The following is a 24,329-nucleotide window of genomic DNA, read 5'->3' as shown; positions in this document are numbered from 1 at the left end:
AATTTTGGAGTACCTTGAAAAACATTAATTGCCCGGAATTCTATTCTTCTAAGATTATAAAAAAGCATTCGACAAACTTAACCACGACTTTATGTATCAATGTTTACACTATCTAAACTTCTGAGAATCGCTTATTCACTGGATTAAACTCTTTTTTTTTACAACAAAACAAACAGTTTGATCATAAGCAATAGCTATTTATCAGAAAATTTCTCAATCCAGCATGTAATACAAGGACGTCCACTATCCTCCACCTTATTCATTATATGTATGAAGGTACTGACAAGAAAAATTGCGCATAACGAGAACATAACAGGAATCACAATTAACAACACTGAATTAAAACATTTTTTTGCGGATGACGCCACATACATAAACAATTGTTAAAAAAGTCTTTTGAAAGCCTCATTAAAATAAACTCTGAATTTGGTTGTGTATCCGACCTCCGGTTCAACTCATTAAAATCCATAGGTTTAACAGCAGGAACATTAAAAAATTCAAACACAGTGTTTTCAGTATACAACTATTTTATTTAGACATCAGTATGTACAAAAATCCTTGGAATGTCATTCTACACAAATCTTGAACTGAATAATACATTAAACTTTTGAGTCTAAACTTTTAGAATTTAAAAATTGCCTAAAACAACGGCAGCATCGTAAACTAACACTTCTAGGTAAAGTAACAGTTGTTAAATACTTAGCATTGCAAAAACTTGTATACTCTTTTACAATTCTACTAAATCCACCCATAACTACAGAGAATAAGCCAGAGAAAATAAAACAGTATACGAGTAACTTATTATGAAAAAGGGGATCTAAAATTAATAAATATCCAGTGTTTCTCAGGTATGCTGGATCAAAAGACTTATTTCAGATGAAAACAGAGTTTTATGGAAATGTTTGTATGAACAAATATGAAATAAAATGGAAAATGAATTTCTTTTTTAATGTAATATGACGTCGAAAGACATTGAGAATAAAACAAAAGGTAACATTTTCCTAAGAGATATCCTTACTTCATGGTTCAAAGTAAAGACTGATCAGGCAGACAAAATAGGACCAACATTGTTTAAATCTCTTTGTATTCAATATACAACATGTACACTTTTCTCATGGCTTACACTGACAGTTATTTTAGAAGTTGTAGTGAGGCCCTGATAGAAGCTTTAGCAGTGCATGAAAATAAAGTAAAATAATGCATACATTTCATTGAAGAAATTTTACGACATCAAGAAACATTATAAAGTTTTGATCTTTATGGATGTAGGGTCGAATTTTTTCTAACCTTAAGATTTTTTTTATACTTTGTGAGCTTGAAGAACATTAGTTTCCAAGACAAACAAGAGAAGAAAAAAGATAGTTCACCGCACTCGTTTTAATTTTATAAGGCATTTTCTTCACCCAATGTTTAAGCATTTCTGATTTTTTAAATTGAAAAAATGGTGGTACATTATAAAACATGTAATATCCTTTTAAATGTTATAGGGATTTCATGTCACACAGGTTAATATCAATACAAGGTAATGTAAATATTATATAACCATAAATGTCACTAACAAATTTTTTTCATTCTTACATGTTGACATAATTACCAAACCAACTTTATTTTTAATAGAAAAATTGTATTTAGATCTTCAAAAAATTCTAACGGTAAGATTTTAAAAATGGAAAGAAAAAAGATGTGGTCACCGTGCAGATTTATTAAGAAAAAACTGTCAAAAACTGGTTAAGTTTGATATTTTTGTTCCTTTTTATTTAATTTATATTTTCTATATAGAAAAAACAAGAGATTACAGAGTGATCTTGGCGCCCACCAATGTGCCATTTTTGAGTGTTCCAAATTTCCAGACTTACTTGACTACCTCAAGGTCAAATTTCATTTCCGTACACAACACTGTGCATGTGGTCCAAATTCGAAAGCTGTAGCTTGAGAAATGTGAAAGTAGGTCACTAGATCAACCTTAAGGTAAAAGTTTAATTCGGTATACAAAACTATGCAAGTGGTCCAAATTTGAAGGCTGTAGCTTAAGAAATGTGAAAGTAGATCACAAGGTCAAAATCAAGGGTCAAATTTCACTTCAGAACACAAATCTATGCATGTGGTCCAAATTTGAAGCCTGTACCTTCAAAAATGTGAAAGTAGGTCACTAGGTCAATGTCAAGGTCAAAGTTTGTTTAGGTACACCATCCTATGCATGTTGTCTAAATTTGAAGCCTGTGGCTAAAAAATGTGAAAGTAGGTCAATCTTAAAGTCAAAGTTCATTTCGGTACACAAAAATATGCAAGTGGTATAAATTTGAAGGCTGTAGCTTGAGAAATGTAAAAGTAGGTCACTAGGTCAAAATCAAGGTCAAATTGTTTTCTGAATACAAAACTATGCATGTGGTCCAAATTTGAAGCTTGTACCTTCAAAAATGTGAAAGTAGGTCACTAGATCAATGTAAAGGTCAAAGTTTGTTTCGGTACACAAAACTATGCATGTGGTCCAAATTTGAAGGCTGTAGCTTGAGAAATGTGAAAGTAGGTCACTAGGTCAAAATCAAGGTCAACGTTTATTTCAGAATACGAAACTATGCTTGTGGTCGAAACTTTAAGTTTGTACCTTCAAAAATGTGAAAGAAGGTCACTAGGTCAATGTAACGGTCAAAGTTTGTTTCGGTTCATAAAACCATGCATGTGGTCCAAATTTGAAGGCTGTAGCTTGGGAAATGTGAAAGTAGGTCACTGGGTCAAAATCAAGGTCAAATTTAATTTCGAAACATAAATCTATGCATGTGGTCTAAATTTGAAGACTGTACCTTCAAAAATGTGAAAGCAGATCACTAGGTCAATATCAAGGTCAAAGTTTGTTTTGGTACACAAAACTATGCATGTGGTCCAAATTTGAAAGCTGTAGCTTGAGAAATGTGAAAGTTGGTCACTAGATCAAAATCAATGTCAAATTTCATTTTGCACAAAACTATGCATGTGGTCCAAATTTGAAGGCTGTAGCTACAGAAATGTGAAAGTAGATCACTAGGTCAAAATCAAGGTCAACTCATGTCAAGGTTTATCTTGCCACTCAAAAATATACATGTGGTCTAAATTTGAATGTTGTAGTTATTGACAAGAAGATTTTAAAAGCTTTTCCCTATATAAGTCTATCTGAACCATGTGACCCCTGGGGCGGGGCCATATTTGACCCTAAGGGGATAAGTTGAACAAACTTGGTAGAGAACCACTAGATGATGCTACATTACAAGTATCAAAGCCCTGGGCTTTGTAGTTTGGACAAGAAGATTTTCAAAGTATTTCCCTATATAAGTCTATGGTAACCATATGACCCCCAAGACGGAGCCATATTTGACCCTAGGGATTTAATTTGAACAATCTTAGTTGAAGACCACTAGATAATGTCACATACAAAATATCAAAGCCCTAGGCCCTGTGGTTTTGGACATGAGGTTTTTCAAAATTTTTCCCTATATAAGTCTATATAAGCCAATTTGACCCCAGAGAAATAATTTGAAGCATCTTGGTAGTGGACCACTAGATGATGCTTCATACAAAATATCAAGGCCTAGGCTCTGTGGTTTTGGACAAGAAGGTTTTTAAAGTTTTTCCCTATATAAATCTATGTAAATTATAGAACTATACAAAGGGCCATAACTCACTTACAAATTGTTGAACCAGTCTGATTTTCAGAGGGACATAACTAGGGTACCAATACATCATTCTGACAAAGTTTGGTCAAAATCCCCCGGTAGTTTCTGAGGAGATACGATAACGAGAAATTGTTAACGGACGCACGGACGGACGGACGGACGTTCTAACGAAACGGTCTTTATGTGACCCCCCATTGTTCTCTCTATTGTTCTAACAGTCACATAAAAAGAAAAATAGTCACATAAACAGAACGGAATGAATGACATCAAAGAGAAAGTACCGTTATGCAGTCACTTAACCATCATTTCGCGGGCACGGAATGGTTTTAATAGCCCACCATCTGATGATGGTGGGCTAATAAAATACTATATTGATTTTTTTATTCCAATCATAGCTGATTATTATATGTATCAATCAAGAAATTATCAAAATCTAACCTTGTCTACTTTCATAGGTATTCGAAATTACCTACCCCTACCCCATTGTAAAACATACGTCATTTTTAGGCAAATTCCAGCCAAAAATTAAGTTGACATTTTTTTTCGTTAAAATCAGAATCTATTTGATTTGGTTAAATGGTACATTATTAACCATATTTTAATTATTTATCATTCAATTTTGGAAAGCAATATTCGAAGAAACATTTTTCAAAATGGCGGATATCCTGAAAAAAAGCGCTCGCACATCCTTAAGCCAAAGTTATTTATTGTTCTCAATCATCAATGATGATACATTGGTTTACACAAAATTTATATACTAAAATATAAAATGTATATATCCAACAAAGAGAAATTACAAAAGAAGTTAAATTGGTATCAAGTTTGTTTAACAACGTAGCTAGACTGGTTATATTCTCATTTCAATGAATTATTTTGAAAGTGTTTCTTATGCTTTAGTCATTTTGAAGCATTTCTCTTGCTGTTTATAATGTACTTTGCTGCAAATAATGTTACACAAAAAGTCATTGTCATCAAACGAAATTACAACATTTTAAGGTAGTGGTAGAAATTACAACATTTTATGGTAGATAATAAATAATAACTAGATAATAACTCAGACATTCCCAGGTGGAACTCTCACGATCACTGTGCTCTCCATGAAGAACGAATGAATGCTGAAAAGCGATGTGGAGATTACTTTATTTGATGATTTTCGTTACAGGTCAGCTACCTTAAACAAACTATAAGGTGTTTATTTATTGTTGTAAACAAAATAATCGGGTAACAGATAAGACATTAATTAACAACTTAAACTGTTTACACAACTTTTAGTTGGGGTCTCTCATTTACAATTATATCAACAATTATTTCCTGAATTGAGTGCATTCATGAGTGGAAATTATTGATGGTAAAATGGCGCAGGGGTTTGTTTATATTATAAAATCTTTAATAACTTCTCTCAGGTTCTCTTTGGTATGGTTTTGATAAGCTACTAATAATTCTCTTTCACTCACTTTTTTTCATTAGTTTTAGACTCTTGGCTAGTCTTGGATTTTGACTTTTAAAAGACAAAAGGAAGTTCAGGATAGGCTATTTCAAAGTGTTGAAAGTTGACTAAACTTATACTATACCCTACTGAATTTATTTAACTGTTGAGATTTTTGATACAGACTATAATTGGGAAAAGCCTGAAATCATTGAAAAGCGATCAATACAAGAATTGTCCATTTTGCTTTAGATATTTTCAGAAAATCATTTTTTTTTAAATATCAAATATTTCTATTTTTACATAAAGAGGAGGAAAACCATAAATATACATGTATTTAATACATGCCTTACCTATCATTTCACTCTGAAAAAATATGTAAAGACGAATTTGAACTTTTAGGTACCATCTCTAATATTACAGATTCACAGAAACGAAGGCTCTGTATCGATTACAAGAACAAGACTTTCTTGATTACTGTAAACTAATAACAAGCATCCTTAAATGTTATAAAAACAAACTCAACAAAGAATTATTACACAACACAGAGAAGAATCATTATAACAAATAAAGATAAAGAGCTGTGAAAGCCAAATCAGTTTTTATATAAGATACAGATGAAGGATAATAAAATAGGAACTTGTAAATATGAAAAAAAAAATGAAACAAAACTTTTATAAATGACAGTTTAAATTGGGAACAGCTAAGTACACAGCATTCCATATTCAACAATAATTGATACACTATTGAGAAATTTACAACCAATAAATATCTCTTTACATGTAAATTATTAGTACCATCAACCCTCTGTGATTTCTGCTACATGAATATAGAAACTGTTTAACATTTATTTTGGGACTGTCCACATTTTTAAATGTATATACTTTTTACTTCTATCCTATTTTAGAATAATGTACGCACGAACGTCAGTGTGTATGCCTAAATTGCCCCTGTCCAGACTGACGCCTTTTTGCCGTTAATTGTATTACATATTACCAATTTTAAACATTTTATTGTTATTCTAACACGATTCGTCACATATATATGAAAACTTAGGGGAGCCACCTTTATACTGTTACGGGAAAGGCTTGCGGTAAATGACTAACGGACGACATGACGTTATTGTAAACAATCACACATCACACTCCTTACAGCGATTTATTTGGACAAGCCCCGATTTCAAATAACATGTTATCACGTGACGAAATATCAGGTGATTTTTATGGAAAAGAAAGATTTGAAGTATTTTTCATAACTTAGTTTTTATAAGTTCACTTTAATGCATCAGCAGGATAAACAAGAAAGCCAAATGTTCCTTTGTCGCTCACCTGAGAACAGCTAAAACAAAGTACTTCTTTGATTTGACCGGTTGAACTATTTTTTTTTGACCCTAGATGACCCACGTTTGAAATTTACCTAGTTTTCACCCAAACGATCGGCAGGATCAAATTTCATGAATATTCAATCTAAAGAACAGCCCCTAACGCTTACAAAAGGTATTTCTTTGATTTGATCGGGTGACCTAGTTTGTGACCCGACAAACTTTTGATCAAATTTCATGAAGATCCACTAAAACATGCAGCCCATATTGAATACACAATGTTGTTCGTTGATGAAACCATGTGACCTAGTTTTTGGCCTAACATTCCTAACATGCCTAACATGGCCCATATTTGAACTTGACCAAAATTTAATCAAATTAAATATTTTCATAAAATTTCATGAACATCGACATCGACATAAAATTTTTGATGAAAATGCCTTTTGGTGACAGTGGTAACTGTAACTGACGTTCTGTATGGGGAAGTACGGGTAGTTTGCCTGTGTTTTTTTACGCTAAAATGAATTGATGACATGCGTTCATCAAAGTTACGCGTTCATTATAGTTCCGGATATTTTTAAATTAATGCCGTGTTAGAATCAAAATAGGTATATTTGTTTGTTTTGAGTGGATATGGAATATATCTCATTGAGAGGTGATGCAATTAAACATTTTCACGGGCAGGTAGCGAGAGTGTTAATGTTAAAACTTTATTAGTTCACAATGTGGTATTCCATATCCACTCAAAACAAACACATTTTGTTTATTCTTTGCTGAATGCTTATAAAAAAGATAACAAACCTATATCACTCACAGTATGCCTAATATGAGAATGATAAAACAAAGTATTTCATTAGTTACCTACGTACTCGTTATTTGATAACTACTCATCCGAATTTCTGATTATATCTATTATCCGATAAAATGAAGGAATTTATTATTTATTAAACAAATGCACATTTAAATAATCATTTCACAGACTTAATCTGATAATCATGTTTTTGCTTTCAAATTTTTCTGAAATTACCCAAAGGGCCATAAGACGTCGTCCCCAGTAATGCATATTGTTTGAGCAGAAGTTACAACGTTTAACTTGCACTTAGCACGCCCGGATCCAGGCCCGGCCCGTGAACCCCATTTCAATTTGGCTGAGGAGTGACATATTCTTAAAGTTGTACCTTACCCGCCCACTTAGCTCAGTAGGTAGAGCGTCGGTCTACGGATTGCACGGTCGTGAGTTCGGTTCTCGGGCTGGGCGTACGTTCTCCGTTACTATTCGATAAACGACATTGTGTCTGAAATCATTAGTCCTCCGCCTCTGATTCATGTGGGGAAGGTGGCAGTTACTTGCGGAGAACAGGTTTGTACTGGTACACAATCCAGGAACACTGGTTAGGTTAACTGCCCGCCGTTACATGACTGAAATATTGTTGAAAAAACGGCGTTAAACCCAAAACAAAGTAATACACTATTTTGGCAAAGGAATAGTATGTTCTCAAAATTCTACCAAAAAATGCACCAAAGGCCTCCATTTCATACCTCGATCTCAAAATTTTGCAAGAGGAGAAACCCTGACTCCTAAAATTATTGGAATACCCCTTCCGTACCTAATAATTCAGACTAACATGCACAAGAATTCACCATTTCATACCTATATTTCAGTTGTTTCTAGGGGGAGAACCTTGACCCCTTAAATGATGGGAGTATCACCTACTGTGTCTCTCAATTTCCAAAAAATGCAACATAGGCCACCATTTCATACAGACATTTCAAAACTTTCCAGGAGGAGGCCACCTGACTCCCCACTAACACGAGTGGAGGGGACACCTTCTGTACCTACTCCCGCTTGGAACTATGTGTCTCGCTGAGTTCTACGTTTTAAGGGCCTTTTAGATTGCTGTCGAGTGCCCAAATTGCTTTACCTAACCTCATGTATCCGAAACGCTATTTAAAATGTAGAAAATATTTCATATGAAAAAGAAAAAGCTGTGCAACTGACTCGTGGAAACTGACCGCAAAATGTTTAGAGAGGCATTCCATCATATACTCTCACGAGGGGTCTAGCAAGGTTTTACAACATTTATCAACGATATAAAATGTGCCATTTGCTGTTGGTCTATTGTCAGGCTTAAGGTGCAAGCATGCTAAAACCCCTAAAAGAAGGTCATTACTGGCATAATAATATCCATTTAATGTAACAAAACTTCATGCTCGAATTGTTTAAATGGCTGCGATTGTATTTTGTACAGTAATTATTGTCCAATTTATTTGACCTGTCAAAAAATGGACCCGGCTTTTATTATATTCTGTTCGATCCTATATAAGATTAACATGAAAGCCAGGAACATGTTTTGACAGGTCAATTAAATAGCATAATACCAGGCCCGGTAGTCAAATTATTCAAAAACGTAATGTTCTTTGAAGAAAGAAATTTTTATGAAGTTTGGCCCGATAACGCTTTTATCAAATACAGTTAGAAAAAAGTAAGACATTTCAGGGAAGCATTGTGGTTTAGATTTCATTTGAGGGTGTTTGTTTGTTTGTTTTGGGCTTAACTCCGTTTTCAACAGTATTTCAATTATGAACAGCGGGCAGTTAACCTAACCAGTGTTCCTGGATTCTGTACGAGTACAGACCTTTTCTCCGCAAGTAACTGACAAATTCGGCACACGAATTAGCGGTGGAGGATAAATGATTTTAGACACAATGTCTCTCATCAGATCGTCACGGAGAACACAGCGGCGCCCAGGGCTCGAACTCACATCCCCACGATCCGTAGATCTGCGCTCTCCCTATTGAGCTAAGCGGGCAGGGTCATTTGGAGTTATATAATATTTTGCAAAAATAAACATCCGTTAAATATTCTTGAAATACTTCTTGACTGACTTGAATACTAGTAGTGCTATTGGATCTATAATATCTGTCGAAAATGATCATCGGAATAAAGAACATTCCCTTAAAAGAAACGACATGAAGTATCCTTTATGATATTTTAGGGAAATTGGACACGATTTCTCCGTGAAACATTTATATTTATAGTCCATTACAATTGTTAGAGGCATTCTAAATCATATTTTTAAGATAAAATTGTCAGTCTTTTAAAAACAGTAGGGTAATTTATAGGGTTGCAGGAACTAGATGCATGTATTGTCTGTGTATTATACATTTTAAATGAACTCCGCATGTATCTTGAAGCAGTCCATAATTTTGAAAAGAAATGACAAATTTTGTTATCAAAATCGTCATGGTAAGACCTATTAAAGAATCGTAGTCGTAGTTTGACTATTTGGTTGTATACTTCGTGTTCGTTTCTAGACAAATCCACTGGAACATAAGTTTAGTAACAAACTCTATATATCTAAATTATTTACACACTTTTTCCGATAGAATAAACCTGTCACATGTCACTCAGTTACGTTTCATGCAACATGTATTTAATAAACAATGTTTATAGTGTCAGTCAGGTTACTTAATGTACTCGACTTCTAGCTTCAGTTGTTTGAAACACAAACTTGGACTCGTTGACCCGAGTGATGTCATCAAACGTGACTACGAAATTCTCCGATGTTTTTATATACTTTTTAAGGTATGAAAATTTTCTTTCCGGTGTTATGTTACAATCTCGCATTCTTACTGTCACTGACTGTGGCAGTTTCTCTACTACCTTTACTAGATTACGTAATGATGAACAAGACATTGATACCTTCTTCAAGAAAACATCTTTAATATTTACCATTTCGGGTGACAGTGACATTGACCTTTCACCTAGGGTGATATTAAACAACTTAACGCGTTTCACTTGAACTAACAATGGTAATGTCTGCAGCATTGTTTCAATGTCACCAGAAGATTTCAGAGAATTACATCTAAATGTGTGTAGATTACTGGCTGCTGGAAGCTCTCTCAGGTATGACGTCACCAGACCGGGTTTAGATAAATGTCCTACAAGACAGTCCTCTAACGACGATACGTTCACTTTTAATTGTGACACGTGAATATAGCTCAAAGCTAACGACCTCAGATCTGAATGCTGGGAAAAGTCTAAATTAATTTCTCTGCAGGAAAGACCGTGTGTGACACAGTGTAGGTTGTACAATCTAATCTCCGCCATTGATTTTCTGTTCATAATGTAATTCAGAAAGTCTTTCAGCACACCGTGTTCCATCTCGAAACAAGCAATATAAATTGCTTGTAACTGAGAAATATTCTGAAATCTTTTAGACAGTTCACTGGAACAAGAACTATGTTCCCAAATAAAGTTATTACCTTGCCATGAACTTGATATAACAGTTACACATTCCAACGACTTGTTTGTCAACAACCGAATAATTTCCGCTTCTTCATATTCCCCTTGGTAGAATATTTTCTTTATGTTGACAGGATCATAGAGTTCACACTGATCGATAAGTTCACGTAAACTTTGAACACCTGTGCTGATTAATACTGACTGCATATTAATTTTATTGTGTATTGCTAGCCATTTTAAATGCAAGAAGTGTTTTTCTTTTTGATAGTCATAATCGATAATAAAATCCTGGAAACAAATAGAAGTATTGTCCGGGTTCTCTTTCAAACAAGAAATGTACATGTTTTGTATGTCTTTCAGAGGATCAACGTATATGTAATCGTAATCTGTCATAGATCTGTATTTTCTCGTTAGTTGATCTTCATTGATCACACACATCAACTCGCGTGATATTAAAGACGTGAGCTCTGCGTTCATTCCGCTGATAAAAACAAACACTTTCGACATATCAAGAATATTTTGTACACTGGTAAAGTTTTGTTGGACTAAATTTTGGACATCATTTTCATTTTGACAACTAATGTACAGTGCACAGAAATATTCCTGTATAGTTTTGTGGGAAAACGAAACTTTAGAACTTTGACTGGTTAATTTCAATTCTTTACTTTGGGTTAATATTCCTGAGAGAAGACATAGTTTCAAATCATCTCTGTTTAAATACATTTCAGTGACCGACTGACTAAATACCAGCGTGCTTTCACGTTCTTTACTGAATAATGTTTCAAACGCTAATTGTCCTAAAGCTTCCAGAAGTGTGTAATATTTTTTCAAGTACATATGTTCACTGAAGCATTGTGGGATATCACTTTGTAAAGGTTCGTGCGTCTGTTTCATGTCTGGATATTTTTTAAACGTTCGTTTCAGGAGCAGTTCAACAATTTGGCAGTATAACACACATTTAGACCTTCCTAGATCTATTCCGTCACACCATAAACATAGAAGATACATCAGTAAGAGTGGAGTACTTTCTAATTCCAAAATATCTTTATGTTCTACAGTGGAATTAAAGTCCTGAATGTGTTTATCTTTGTCAGTTTCGCCAATGAGAAGTGACATCACATTTTTCTTTAACTCTTTTGCAGACGTTATATTAAGTCCGACAAGTTCCAACTTTTGATCTATTTGACTCGAACTTAAACCGATAACACTCATCTTCCACGGTCTAGTTGTTGTGAGGATTGTACATTCCCTAGCTTTTCTGTGCGGAAAGTCACTTGGTCCTTGCTTACAGGTGGTTGTTGGGTGTATCCACTCGTCTAATCCGTCCAGAATTACCAAGCATTTTTCCTTAGAAAGAATAGTTTCTATGTTGCTTAACGTTACAGAAGTATGTGCCAGCCGTGAAATTATTTGTTTCACGATCATCTCATCAATGTCGCATTCCTCAGAGCAATCACGTAATGACAACAAGAACACAAATTTGAACGCTGACATAGCATGAATATCTTCCTCCTTAAAGAGTTTGTTTTCACTTCTGATACGGGTTTTTGCTTGACACCACGTCAATGCGAGTCGTTTACTAAATGCAGTTTTCCCGAACCCGGCATATGCTGTAAGGTAAATTTCACGACACGTTTTGTTTTTCTTGTAGAAGACATCGCGCAGGGAGGAGATCTTTGATTTAATTTCATTGCCACCTCCAAACGACCTCTGAATTTCCACTGAATTTATGTCCGGCATGACGTAAAACTCAAGTAGAGGAGTGTCTTGCTCTTCTATTAAAGGTGATAAAGGCAAGGTATGATACTGTTGCCTGTAGAAAGCAATCAAATCCTCTTTCAGGTCTGAAATAAAAACAAACATCGTTAAACATATTTGTACGTATGTAACAAATTATACAATTCTTTTAACGACGAGTTTTCCTTCTGGAAGAGCATATTTAAAGGGCGAAACATAAGTAAGTTCCTGATGACGAATGTGTGGATTGCAGTTTTTATTTCATGAAATTATGCAAAATGTTTCATTGTTAACAAGAAGTTCATTGTCGTTTATTTCATTGTATATTATATTGGTTATAACATATGTACGCGTACGTGTCTGATTGATCATAGGGACAAACTTCTTGTGATCACCTTATATCCTGAACCCTTTGTACAGAATTTAATTGAAATGAAATTTCACACAAATAACTAGTACCAATCCTAGTTGTACATAGTGCATGTTACTTTGTTACTTTCTTTTAAATACTTTAAATACATATTCAGCAGAGTTATAGTATTTTGTTGTATTTGTTTTTTTTTTGTTAATATACTATATACAAAGAATCTGCATATGCAATCTTGTGCTTGCCTTACCTCCCGAACTATTTAATGAAACTTCACATAAGTGATGAGTACCAACATTAACTGTGCAGGGTGCATGCTAGGGTCTTTCAGAAAACTATTCTGCAGAGTGATTGGACTTTGATTTTTGTTAAATAGAATATACATAGAGTCTATATACATACAGTCCAAATAATTTAAAAAAATCTTGAGTACGTCAAATTGCACTTGTCCAAATGTCCTGTATATTTCATGTGTACACAAAATGAAGTATCAAACCTTGACACAAAAAGGATCTTGCCATGTTGATTCTTCCATAAAATCTTTCATTGAAAATTTATTTATTCTACTCTTCCGAGTACATTACGCTACCACCAGCGTTAAATGGAAGAACAGCTGGTTTATAAAATTGTCTCCTGACAGGTGTCTAACTTTATGGTAGTGTATTGAAACATGGGGAAAATAAAAAGGAAACATTTTTCATACGTTTTTCAATGCGAGCGTATGAAGCTATTAATTTCTTATATGTCGTTTTTCTACCTTAAAAAGCGCTTAGCTCTCGGAAGATTTTTCTTGCCACTAGGTCGCTTCCGAAAATTCCTATTCTAAGAATATTGTGGTGTTTGTTACTGGAAGCATGAAAAAATAAAGCATCCACGAATCATGACGGTTTTTTTTTTCTTGTTTTTTTTTTTCATTTTCAGTCAATGTTTAAATCTAATAAGGGTCAATCCGCCCTTTCAGGCCAGACAGAGTATAGCGTTACACTAATTTCACTATCCTTTCTAAGTGACTTAGGAACTTCTGTTTTTGTTTGTTTGGATTATGGTTTAGGGACCTTGGATCAATAAATGAGTTTGGAAACATTATGTACAACAAAATGGATTATTGTCGAAACAGCTTGCGAAGATATTGTTGTCCAAATGGCTGTTCGGTGTATGTGCGTGCGTCTGTGCATGCGTTCGTGCGTGCGTGCGTCCATCCGGAATTGTTTGTCCGGACCATAACTTTGACATGCATGGAGCAATCCTGTTTATGTTTGGCGTGAATGTTAACCTTAGTGAGACGGAGTGCCATGCGCAAACCGCAGGTTTCTATCTCAAATGTCAAGGTCACACTTGGCGGTCAAATGTTAAATTCAATAATGACTTTGTCCGGAACATAACTTTGACATGCAAGGAGCAGTCTCGTTTATATCTGACATGAATGTTAACCTCAGTGAGACGAATTGTCATATGCAAACCACAGGTTCGTATCTGCAATGTCAAGGTCACTCTTGGAGGTCAAAGGTTAAATTCAATAATGACTTTGTCCGGAATATAACTTTGACATACAAGGATCAGTCTCGTTTATATTTGGTATGAATGTTAACCTCAGTAAGACGGAGTGTCATGCGCAAACCGCAGATTCGTATCTCAAATGTCAAGGTCACACTTGGAGGTCAAAGGTTAATCAAAGGCCTGAATGGCTAATGATTGATGTACTGACAGTATAGTCACCAGTAAGAGCTTCTTCTTCCGATAATTTATCCGTTTACTGACCGCAAAATTCAACCCACGCAAAGTTTATAGAAATCATACGATGCGTGTTTACGTTCAATGTGGGAAAATTAAGGCTGATCGGCTATGTTACCTAACGCATCCAGACGATTCAGATTTTGTTTTTAAAAAAGCATTGTGTGCGTTTCTGTAATTTTATATACGTTTTTATACGCTTAGAAATTATTAGACATGCGTATTTGCATTATTTCTATACGTTATTTACGCTAATACGCATCTTATCTGGAGCCCTGTGGAACTATTTTTTGTTTTTCGCTGGATGTTACCCAAGCTTTGTAAGCCTGCGCAATTCTAAATATGTCATTTATGCTTAATGAGTTACATTCGAGTATTGCACAATTACAAGTTATAAATATGACAGATTACATCGTATATTGGTCATAGCAAAGGGAAATGACACAACTTAACTTCATTCATGCAGTGAACTGTTTGAAGTTTGAGAAATCTAATGGAACTACATCCCTTCACTGTGTTATTTGGTCCATTTAGAGAATCGTTGGATAGCAAGGACTCGTCAAAAGGCTTTCAGCCTTTAGCCGACTCAAAAAATCAATAATGACTTTGTCCGGGGCATTTCTTCTTCATTCATGGGAGGATTTTGATGTAACTTGGCACAAATGTTCACAGCTATGTGACTGAATGTCACGCATAAGAACCAGGACCCTAGATCTAAGGGCAAGGGCACACTTAGAGGTCAAAGGTCAGATACAAGAATGACTGTCTGGAGCATTTCTTTTTCATGCATGTAAGGACTTTGATGTAAGTTGGCACAATTGTTCACCATCATGAGACGGAGTGTCATGTGCAAGAACCTAGAATTACTTCCCTTTGTTGTTACTATAAATAACTTATATTGTAACTTTTTTATTACTGGTCGTAGGGAAAAATCAAGACCACTTTTCTGCAGTACAATATGATAGTTACATCCAATTTTGAGGTGTATTTTGATCTCTACTGGTAAGGATTTTTATGTGGACTTAGATTCTTTCAAATATTTACTTCCCTTTGTTGTTACTATAAATAACTTATATTGTAACTTTTGCAATCATTTTTAATTTAGCATAAATGTTTGCCTCAGTGAGACAGGGTGTCATGTACTCCTAGTCCTTTTGACAGCTGGCGGGCTCGACATGTTGCCCGTGGGCATCTAGTTTTATTGTTTTGACATATGATGTCTGATCAGATTATTTTCAAAGTTTTTTCCTATATAAATCTATGTGAAAGTAGGGATCCCCGGGACAAGACCCTTTTTTTCCGCTAGGTTAATAATTTGAAAACTTTTAGTAGAGGACAATAAGGCATTGCTAGATATCAAATATCAAAGCCTTAGGCCCTGTGTTTTTTCATAAAAAGATTTTCAGATTTTTTCGGCGTGCCGTATTAAGCACGATTTTATGACCTCGTATGACCTTATGCCGCCTGAATAATGTACCAATCGGTTTGCTCGGTAAGGTATTCTCGGTTTTTTCAGCCATAATGAGAGATTTTGTAAGAGTGGCGCTGATTGGAGGAAAAGCCGAAAATGCTTCACTCTGAGTCATGTATGACACTGAGTGAAATGACAACGCGTTCGTCATCTATAACCTCTATAACTACAGCGTACTTATGCGTACCACCTGAATAGGTGTGCGTAACCAAATATTCATTTGTTCATCCGGACATATTTCTGTTTTGTTAAGTTTTCTTGTTAAGTTATTTCTGTTTTGTTAAGTTTCCTTTCCTTGAGTTTTGTTTTTACAAAAAGGTTATTTGTTTTATACAGTGATTAACTCTTACCCTGCAGTAAAGCAATAATTTCTAACCAGTGCAAATCATTACTAACCTGCAACAACATGTCCGACACTGTTAAATTTTAGTCTAAATGTTTATATTATTATTTCCGGTGAAAACAGTACTGTACATATTCTGAATGATAGACAAATTTATAATAAGCTGAAGTAGGGTAAGGGTTCATGTTGCTTCCGACAATTCCAAAAATTACGTATAGAACGTATTTCAATATTGTTTGCTTACTGTTACCATCTTTTAAGCACTAAACGCTCAAAGTGAGCTTTTGTGCTTGTTTGGTGTCCGTTGTGTGTCCATCCACAATTTTTAAACACAGTCTTCTTCAGAACTACTGTCCTCATTTATACATTACCTCACAGAGGTCCCTTTCAACATTGCCAAAAGATTTAAAATACAGGTTTCTGCCCATATATAACTTGTTCTTCAGTTACATCACGCCGCCCATCTTTTTTAAAGATATTTCTTCTTTCCCATTCAAGTCTATATAAACCATTTTACCCGGGTCTGGACGGAGTCATACTTAACCCCAGGGGGATAATTTGAACAAACTTGGTAAAGGATGATGCTACATAACAAATATCAAAGCTCCAGTCCCTGTGGTTTTGGACAAGAAGATTTTCAAAGTGTTTTCCTATATAAGTACATATAAACCACGTGACTTCCGGGACGGGGCCATAGATAATCCTAGAAGGATACTTTAAGCAATTTTAATAGAGGACCACTAGATGATTCTACGTATAATATACCAAAGCCCTAGGCCCTCTGGTTTTGGACAAGAAAATTTTCAGATTTTCCCCATATAAGTCTATATGAATAATGTGACTCAGGGGCTGAGCCATATTTTACCCTATGGTATAATTTGATCAATTTTGGTAGGCGACTAATAAATGATGCTAGAGAGAATAAACTGTTTCTAAAAATCTAATGTTCAATTGGATTATTTTCCAATTTTAAATACTCTTGATTTATTTCGAACAAAAGTTTGAAAAATGTCCACCTAAACAATTGGACTTTTTACAAGTTTAAATGTGTGCTAAATTCTAATGACAAATATCAAGCTTGTTGCAATTCTCTGTGTTTTAAAATTTACCATCTATGTTGCTCTTAATTAAATAAACAAATAGATTTACCATTCTTTGTCTTCATTATGAAGTTTTGAACTTTATTATGAAAAAAATACAGACCATGGAGCCATAAAATATCGTCTGATACTCCTCCTACAAAGTGAGCACATGTGTTTTTCTCATATGCTATGAATTAACATCTTTCTATCATATAAATGAATAAAAACTGCTGATAATGCTGCTGGTGATGAATGGTAATAATAAATGGGAATAATGATTTAATGAAACGTTTGACAATAAATACTAATGATGGCTCATAACCATGAATATGAGTAACAATGATGACGATGTTGATTTATATTTATAATGATGGCAGATGATAATAACGGATAAGACAGATTCTGACTGATGATTTCACAGATGGCGATGATGATTGAAAAGATGATAATGATGTCTGATGACTGATGATCAGCACGATGTCATTAGTATTGATGTACGAAGATGATAATTATGGGCCTCCGTGGCCGAGTGGTTAAGGTCGCTGACTACAATCACTAGCCCCTCATCGAGGTTGGTTCGAGCCTCACTCGGGGCGTTGAATTCTTCATGCGAGGAAGCCATCCAGCTGGCTTACAGAAGGTCGGTGGTTCTACCCAGGTGCCCGTTCGTGATGGAATAATGTACAGAGGGGCACCTGAGGTCTTCCTCCACCATCAAAGCTGGAAAGTCGTCATATGACGTAAAATTGTGTCGGTGCGACGTTAACGACTGGTAATTATGATAAGTGATATCACGAATAAAAGCTATGTAGCAAAGATAATGACGAATTAAAGACGCGGATAATCAATGATGATAAAGCATAATGACTGACGATGATTTACTGGAACGCTCAATAAAAATTTATTACAGATTAAATTTTCATAGTGAAAAACCCAAAACGCTGAATATAAGATTTATTTTAGTGAAAGGTAGCAGAACATTATATGTATAGATGAAGTTCTTCAGTGTAGATTTATTAAATTTCTTACACTGTAAATTGTTTTCATTCATGTGATTTTGAGATATATGCCAATGATAAAATATGTCACATCGTTTCAAGCTAATTCATAAGTGTGGTATTTTGCCAGTTTTATCGATAATTATTAAATTTTAGAAAGATGATTATATTATTCATAAATTTTGATTCCATATGCCTGCTAAAGGTTGTATTATAGGTTATAACGATCAATGGCTTCCCTATTTGATATATGTCTTTGTTCTTTTTTTTTCAGATACAATACCTCATCTTTCATGTTGACATGTATACAATTTCTTTACATTCCGGAGCGGTTGCGCATGCATAATTTTGCTAGCCAGTGGTGATGCTTAAAGGAACTTTTGTCAGCATCTTGTGTTAATCTTGATTAGTATATTGATGTTCTGATTAATTCGTTTTGTTTTCGATATGTTAGTCAGTGTGCTCAACAGATTATGATGTCATGCAGAATCATTTTTATCTTCCAAAAGAAGATATACATGTAAATTATATGACTGAAAATAATCCACATAAAGAGATTCGCAACTGTTGTCATCTGTTTACAATGTGAAAATAGTACCAGGAACATGAACTTTCTTTTGGACTGAAGAAAGTTTTTCCTGCATCTATAAATAATCCATCGATTGGAATATTTTCATTTTTAGGATATTCTATATGTTTCAAACATTTATTTCTTACGGAGCATACTAGTAGTTTCCAGTCCGAAGACGTACCGGTCAAAATTATAAACGACAACATTCCCGGGTAAAAACACACCCGACTAAATATTCCCTTATTTGAATTTTGATCTCACTTGTCGTCTAATGGATAGCAAGCTACTTGATGATAATTCTATGCACAACGAGGTTTCATTGTACCTATTCCTACTGTTGCACTTCACAATTGTACTGTCGCGTTTCACTATTGTAATGTTACCATCGCACTGTCGCCAGAAATGCAAATAAGTTTGAATCCAAAAGCGTAGGCGTGTGTGTGTGTTTGGATGTAACGTGTTTTCAACAATTTTCTGTCATATAAACGACGGTGTTTACTTGTAGCAGTGAGTACAATGCCCAACTTTATAGTGCTGCCTCGCAGGAATATCACGCCGTACACACGTGACATTATACCCCACCCAGTTACATTATACTGACACCACCCTGACCAGTCGTTGTCACAATCCTATAAATGTTGAGCCTTAAGCGAAAAAGCTACTTGTACCATTAAAAAACAAAGACAACTATCAAATAGGGAATGCCACGCACCAAAAACGCAGCCTCCACAAAATGAAAGCCACAACGGACACCACCCGTAAACACACACTCTCGCATACAGGACAAAAGTGGCAAAAACACCACTGGGGAGCTTAAACTGGTTCATGATGCGCACCCAACCTCACTCTTACCCCCACCATGTTCCAAAGATACGGGACAGTGTAAATAAAAGTTATCCCCGCCAGGTGAATCTCTAACACGCGTAATGGAAACAAAAAGGCATGGTATGTAAAACACAAAAAATGCTCGTGTATGAATATATAATAAGCAAACCTTAAGAACCAAAAATGTATGTACTCAATGTCTTTTCAGAAGACAGAGCAACAAGAGAAACACCCTCAAGAGCCCGATGAAACAGGCTGCAGGACAGATATCAAAACAGTTCAGTCCTGGTAGGATTTAAGAACTGCATATCATAGAGTCCTCCCCCTCTTCCGTCAGACACAATCCAAGAGGGAAGCGTAGTGTCCAACTGTAAACGGGTTGAACACTTAAAACATGCGGTTTGTCTCAAAACAGTCGGTTCATAACCTCTTTATATAAAACGTTTCATAATTTTACTAAATACAGTTGGGAATTTACCATGACCCAAGATCTTAGTTTGTAAACCACATCCCCATAAAAACGGGTTTAGAAATACCTTCTCGCAGAAGTGTCTTTAAATTACTGTTGAATTTTGAAACTAAATCAGAATTACGATAGTAGATTTTAGCAAAATATTTACAAAATTTGTAAAAACGGTAGCCTTGCTGGAGAAGTTTATTTGTAATATATTGATTTCGTTCATTGAAATCCTTGACATGACTACACGCTCTAAGACACCAAATAATTTGAGAAATATATACCCCATAAGATGTAGCCCGAGGTACATCCCCATCCTAATGGGGAAAATTTTCAACACTGAAATTAAAATCATCCCTCTTACCATAATGTTTGGTATGTGTAATATCATCATAAATAGATGTAAATCTAAAAATGAAGCATTGATCAGTATCCGAATTGTTGGTTGTAATTAACTGAAGCTCCCTAGGATAAATAGTACCCATCAACTGACCAAAAAAACGGATTATCCATATTAAGAATATCGTCCAGATAACGTGATGTATTATTAAAAGCAGCTATTAAATCTGCCTGCGTATCTGGAGAAAGGCTTAACATAAAGTATCTTTTATAACAATGTAAAAACAAACCTGCGACAACAGGTGCACAATTTGTTTTGTGAATACCAATTACTTATCTGAAAACTGCATTCCCAAATCTGATGTAAATGTTATTCAATAAAAATGAAAGGGCTTTACAAACTTCGTCACAGGTTCACATGGTATAATGTTTAATAATATTGCTAGTAAAAAAAGCTTTATCATAATTGCAAGCGAGAAATGTAGTATTCTCTCTGACAAAAGTTTTTTGAATTAGGGCAGTTAGTTTGTCCTTTATTAAATTATGTGGAAAAGTGGTATAAAAAGTAGAAAAATCGTATGTACTGACTGTAGATACCTTATAATTATTAGTTCTCAACTAATACAGTATTTCGCTAGAAATTTTTGTCGACCAAAATAAGTGTTAACCAGAGTTTTCATATGCTTTATCGCAGTAGCTTTTCACTCGGGCTTTCACAGCAGTTAGACATGATGTTAATAGTTTTGAAATATTTGTAGTGTTACAAGAGCTTGAATTAGCGATGAAGCGAGCTTTATATGGTTGTTTATGTAATTTAGGAATCCAGTACATGGTTGGAAGTTTAATTTGTTGATCGTCTATACGAACTTTCAAATTAGAAATTCGTATGACGCAAATAGGGATAGAACTCACGACCTCCCGCACTGAAAGCGGGCACTCAAACACTAGGCTACTGAAGCGGTAAAACTTTAAAGTGAGTCACTGTCAGAGCCAATGAGACCATAAGCTCCCTGGACTAAATAAGAGACATGGTTGTGTGACAATAAATACCAGAGGCAAGGACAGTTCCGACAGGTCGTTGTCCCTTGTCGTAAAGTTAATGTGCACCTCCCCTCCCGCACCCCACATTTAGCTTAGGGTTTTGGGGGTCTTGTCTGCATGCCGTCTATCCGCAGACCGTCAATCAAGGTAGCTCCTCTCACAAACGGTCCCTTTTCAGGGCAATTCCAGCCGGCTTCAGTCAGGTCACCAACAAAAAAGGCCAATATCAGCGTAGGTGAAAAAAACAACCCAAGAAATAAAAATCTGAAAGAGTATTTTTGTGAAGGGTTTGGGAACAGGAAGTAAATCAAATATCAGGTATGCGGTTCTACAAAACCCTTTCGTACAGTTTCGGGACTTTAAGTCAAATACTTTCTGAGATAATTGTGGCACAACCTTCTAGGACCTTTATGCATAATTATTTAAGGCGAGGTTCTCTGCTCAGGTCTTGCTGAGTGAAAGCCCAAACAATTTCAAAGCTCTAAAACTTAGTAGGCCTATGCTGTAATACTCTCGCATAAAGTTTCATGTCTCTTGGTCAAATATTTTCTGACATACGATCGAGACAACCGTTTAAGACCTTAAAGTAGAATTTTTACTAAGATAATGATTATAAATCTTGTCTTGCTGTGTAAAATTCCAATTAAAGTCTTAGGTACACAACCTTGAAGTCACATGCTAAATAATAATTCTATATCTGACAATATTCTTACAGAGTAGCTGTGAATATCTGTCTCTAATTTGCTTAATACATCAGAAAGAAATATGTCTTTTGTCAAATGGAAATAGACTTACATTTACGATTTATCAGACGATACTTTGAAAGAATAGAAAGCAAATATAACAGCAAACTCGGTTCGACTGAGTTTATTCATCGGAGAAAATGAAATGTGATGATGAAATGTGAATCACAACTCAAGCCCCCTAGCACCGGCTTTAAAGCGAAGTTCTAAATAAAAAATAGAATGAACTTCATGACCTCAAATGACAAGAAAAAGTAGTATAGCACTATCTTTGACAACACGATTGCGCTTGTACGAGGATGGCATCACAGTAGGTGCCCGGCAGCAATTTTGAACCAACTTCAAGAATTTCTAAGAATGGTAAATTTAATATACTTAATAAATGATACTATAATTATGAACGAAAAAAGACGTTCTTTGAATTGATATATACATTTCATATCGGTAAAATAAATACATAATTAAAAAAGACCTGTTGTTATACATGTATCAAATAAAACATTAATTTTCATAGACGTTCAGAGTGCATTAAACCAACGGCATTTAAATGAATATTGCAACAATTACATATAGATACAAAGTCTAAGAAAGTAGATGAGGTGTTGGTTCTTCGAGAAGATAGGTTAATGAAATCTCACTTGCAAACACCAAAACAAATGATGATCGCCCATATTCTTAACTGTTTAGAAAATGTTGGAATACATACAACAAAATGTAACTAAAATGCTTAAAGATAATTTAAAAGAAAAGTATTTCAAAAAAATGGTTTTGACAGGTATTTTTTCACAGGAAAAGCACATTTTGGTAATAAAATCAATTTTATCAAAGATATCTTCAAATGTAAAAAGATCATTATACTACTCTTAGAGAACTTTAGAATTGTGCATAATTAATATATGAACTTTGCAATCTAAAGCTGCAATTCATGGAAGACAGTAAGCACAAACAATGACATCCAGTTTCAACAACCAGGTTTAAATTTTATATGAATAAGATATTTAAACTAACAACAAAGGGAAGTAAAGTCAATAGTTATTAAACGAAACGTAGAAGCATATTTTTGTTATCGTGCACTGACTTGCTGGTCAATAAGCTTTTCTATCTCTCAATATTCCATAAACTTGTTTCCCGTTAATTGTGTACAAAAAGTTTTAAATATGAAAATGTGTCAATTGCGACTGGGCGACCTTGCCAGCGCCATCCTTAATAGTTGTGTTTTGTATGATTGGCTTATTTAAAATAGCAAAAAGCATAAGGACAAAATTTCTTGATATTCTGAAATTTAGTTTGAAATTATTCTGCCATGAATATATAAAATCTTGGCAGCAGTTTTTTTCAGTAAATTTGACGAATGTTCTGTTTTATCTAAAATCGTTATTTTCACGTAGTCTTTCGTTCTTCTATCTTGCATTCTGCCATTTAAAGAAACAAATCCTATATAGCATCGTACTTACTTCTGTTACAAACACACTGATATATGGTACAAAACTGTAGCTTTTAAATATATGAGCACAAATTAAACTAATTTTATCGGGTTTGAACGTGACAGAACAAATGGCAAAAATGGTCATCTTTGTGACGTCGCAATTATAAGATATACTTTATAAAAACAAGAGTAATTACCAATTTCTGTAGCAAGTAACTGCATCATAAAAAAATATCAGCTGTTCAAATTTTACAAAGGAAAATAAAATGCATGTATTTGGTATGAATCCTATGTCGCGTACTTTACCACTTAAGTTTGGTGAGTTATTTTTATGTACAGTATGTGACCATTTGATACGTAGGCACGCGCTCAACTACAATGCAATTTCTACTTACAATGGTATAATCATATCTTATAGAATCATCAAAAGATAACTTACCTTTCATTTCCCGGCGCATGTCTCTTTTTAAAAAAAATCTTTCGAATACACTAGGGGTTTTCTTTTTTACTGTTTCTTCAGATCCTCCTGGAAAAAGGGTTCGAATATCATATTATTAT

At 34.7% G+C, this 24,329-nt stretch overlaps 1 protein-coding gene across 1 annotated transcript in view; it reads right to left on the bottom strand.

Moving 5' to 3' along the window:
* Window positions 1-509: 509 nt before the first annotated feature.
* The window catches only part of LOC123527580 (uncharacterized), a 60,298-nt gene continuing 36,478 nt past the window's right edge, over window positions 510-24,329 (bottom strand). Inside the window, exons 5-6 of the mRNA XM_045307147.2 lie at window positions 24,211-24,297; window positions 510-12,484 (exon numbers count right to left, since the gene is read on the bottom strand). Coding sequence (XP_045163082.2) covers window positions 9,864-12,484; window positions 24,211-24,297 — 2,708 coding nt within the window. The 3' untranslated portion in view covers window positions 510-9,863. The remainder of the gene's footprint in view (window positions 12,485-24,210; window positions 24,298-24,329) is intronic.

The sequence above is a fragment of the Mercenaria mercenaria genome, chromosome 14 (assembly GCF_021730395.1).
Source record: "Mercenaria mercenaria strain notata chromosome 14, MADL_Memer_1, whole genome shotgun sequence".
Taxonomy (NCBI): domain Eukaryota; kingdom Metazoa; phylum Mollusca; class Bivalvia; order Venerida; family Veneridae; genus Mercenaria; species Mercenaria mercenaria.
Note: the sequence above shows the minus strand (reverse complement) of the source record. Positions and strands in the feature narration are given on the sequence as shown.